The sequence below is a fragment of the Polyodon spathula genome, unplaced genomic scaffold, assembly GCF_017654505.1.
Source record: "Polyodon spathula isolate WHYD16114869_AA unplaced genomic scaffold, ASM1765450v1 scaffolds_1956, whole genome shotgun sequence".
Lineage (NCBI taxonomy): Eukaryota > Metazoa > Chordata > Actinopteri > Acipenseriformes > Polyodontidae > Polyodon > Polyodon spathula.
This window is the reverse complement of record NW_024473431.1, coordinates 1-2,656: the sequence shown is the minus strand read 5'-3', so window position 1 is coordinate 2,656 and position 2,656 is coordinate 1. Positions and strand designations below refer to the sequence as shown.

General features: G+C 43.3%; 1 protein-coding gene across 1 annotated transcript; it reads right to left on the bottom strand.

Annotated features, from left to right (window-relative positions):
- Positions 1–2,396, bottom strand: LOC121310253 (zona pellucida sperm-binding protein 2-like). The gene is made up of 7 exons (XM_041243555.1): positions 2,342–2,396; positions 2,079–2,248; positions 1,338–1,390; positions 1,136–1,263; positions 867–1,056; positions 633–774; positions 1–66 (listed from the first exon to the last, which is right to left on the bottom strand). The coding sequence occupies exons 1-7, from the start codon at positions 2,394–2,396 to the stop codon at positions 1–3; spliced, it is 804 nt and encodes a 267-aa protein (XP_041099489.1).
- Positions 2,397–2,656: the final 260 nt, after the last annotated feature.

Below are 2,656 nucleotides of genomic sequence, written 5' to 3'. Positions count from 1 at the left end.
CTACAAAGACAGCCACTGAACACACATCCATTGCAGCTCCCAGAAGAGATCAAACATTGACTTGGGCTGCAAGAGAAAAGAAACCAGTTAGTGAAATACACAAATAGCTTACACCAAAGTTAATTTTACATGAACTGCAATTGTGTTCACATTACCGCTTCTAGGCATAAAGTGAAGGGATCCATCTCTCTTCAGCTCAATTGAGCCAGAAGACACAAATGCCTACACTGCACCACCGTCCATCCCTTCAACACTGCAACCTGCAGGAGGAGTCTAGTGAACAAAACTGCATGCAAATACCCATCCCACAGCGAGCTCTTAACAAGCAGCTGTTTTCCTGGAATGCAACATCTGCTACAGAGGGTCTCTGGCCAGTTTAAATCACATATCACAACACTGCAGTGGAAGTTAATCTGAAAGACAGTACACCTCATAGAGCAAAACAGGCTCAGTTGATTACTGAATTAAACTACTACATAAAAACATTGCACCATAGTAAGCTTCTTGCAGAAGTGCAGTTAGTTGGAATGGAAACATCACTAAACAGTTGGGAACAGCGGATATTTGCTTCTTGCAAAGCAATCCAAGCCACGCACTTGTGGTACAAGATCCCCAATCCAACCCTCCTTTACCTGTCCTTTCAGTGCATCCTGGCCGCTTGTGAAGGAAAACATTTTCACTTCAAACCTCTTCAGATGGGAAGGGAACAGCACTCTTGCATTGCTGGAGACTGGGTGAAAGATGGTCAAGTACTCATCTGCAGAGTTCTCACAGCTACAAAAGAGAAAGCAGTCGGGCAAACAGACATCAACCACAGTTCCAGATCCTGTGATTTGTAGCAGCAATTTCATATTCCAGCATCTTACCTGTCCACAACAACATCCCACTTTGGAGAGCTAGTCCTGTCAGCAGAATAGGTTGCCCAGCAGTTATCCAAAAACAATTCAGCCTGTGGATCCCTGCTGTACAGGAGTTCTACCTCAAAATACAAGGGTCTTCGTAAGTACTTCACAACAGGGTAATCCTCCACTCCATAGAGGTCATTGTAGGTTGAATCTGCAGAGACGCAAGGGAGAATTTATAGAAGGAAACACACTGCTACAGCATCTATATTATTTTCCATTCCAAGTCATACCAAATGCAAGCCTCATGATGACCTCAAGGTCCCCCAAGCCAGGCTGGACTCCAGGTGCAGGATTATTCTGGTACAAGAACTGTACTACCTTGGTGTCATTGACCAGATAGTGACAGGCAACTCTCAGCCTGGAAAGAGGAGATGGGTTAGTAGAGCTTCAGGCTCAATCATAAAGATTCTCAATTTGTGATGTAATCCTTACCGGTAAGATGTGAACAGCACTTCATTCTCATAAGTCAGGAGGTTGTTATCAAACTGGAAGAGAAAGATCACAAATGCTCTGTTGCAAAGAACATGCAGATTTAGCATGGAGCTGCATACCAAGTTGCAGACTAGTTTCTGGTACTCTGGTCATCCCTAGATGCATACTAACTTAGTACCTATTGCAACATTTCCCACCCCCACAAATTTCAAAATGTTTTAGTTGTGAATAGTTGTGTCAGTTGTTCAAATGTTTTGGGATTTCATATGTTCCAGTTAGTACAATACTGGAAGTCTGTCTACAGAAACTGCTAGACTAACTTAGTATTGTTTTAGTAACCTCTAGGGAGGGCAACAGCAGTTATTATATGTTTGCTGCAAAAAGACATTTGAATACGCAGCTGGCGACACTTGAGCTGCAATTGGTATGAGCTCATGTACTAGTTAAGTACCATCTTCCATGCCAAACAAGATCATCCCCAGTTAGTACAAGGCTTTCAGTTAATTGCAATTCACCCAAAGCCTCTACAGGCAGCACATGCAATGCCATCTCATGTGTCACAACACCTTTGTCATCTGGACAAGCAGTTAAATACAACAGTGGCATCTTGCAGGTGGCAAATGCCCACAAATCATGCAAGTAATTCAGCCCCCCCCCCCCCCAAGCCTATCCCTTGATTCAGGGTGTTATGGCTGCCCCTTGTCAACATGAACCTCATGATTAAAATTATTCAATACTAACCCTTCTAGTTGTTCCACAGGAGTTGACATTGAAGTAGAAAACCAAATTGATAGCATCAGACTGGAGAGGCCTGCAACTAGGATCCCTTAGAGTTAGTTGACTTGGAGACAAGCTGGGGACAGATTCCACTTTCACAGCAAGAGCTGCCATGGTTCCATTGGTGAAGCAATCTGAAACATACCATTTGGATCCAGGTTAAGGAAACAAATCTCCAATCTCAAAAGCAGCTATTATACAGAATGCTTGGTCTGCAGGAGAGTTACCAATCATCTTTGTAGGGAAACTGCAGGGCAGAGAGAAGTCAGCCACCACAACCATGGTCGTAATATCCTTCAAGGTCAAGTCATGCCTGCTTGTGATGCATGAAGAGCTGATCACCTACAGAGACAATACATCAGGTCAGTAATGTGTTGAACCCAAAACAGCTAAACACACATTTTAAAGTTGCATCACTTACTTCATATGTGGCATCAATTGAATTGTATGGCACAGCCATCCAGAAATTGGTAGAGTTGACATTATACTTGTACAGGGCACACAGACTTCCAAGTTCTCTTGAGCCCACAAAAGGAATCCAG

Excerpts from the sequence above, each read along its gene's own strand:
- LOC121310253 (XM_041243555.1), bottom strand. The coding sequence starts at position 2,396 with ATGGTTGTGGTGGCTGACTTCTCTCTGCCCTGCAGTTTCCCTACAAAG. Across the intron at positions 1,057-1,135 it reads CATCATGAGGCTTGCATTTG|ATTCAACCTACAATGACCTC; the intron begins GTATGACTTGGA and ends GCGTCTCTGCAG. Across the intron at positions 67-632 it reads AGGATGCACTGAAAGGACAG|CCCAAGTCAATGTTTGATCT; the intron begins GTAAAGGAGGGT and ends TTTCTCTTGCAG.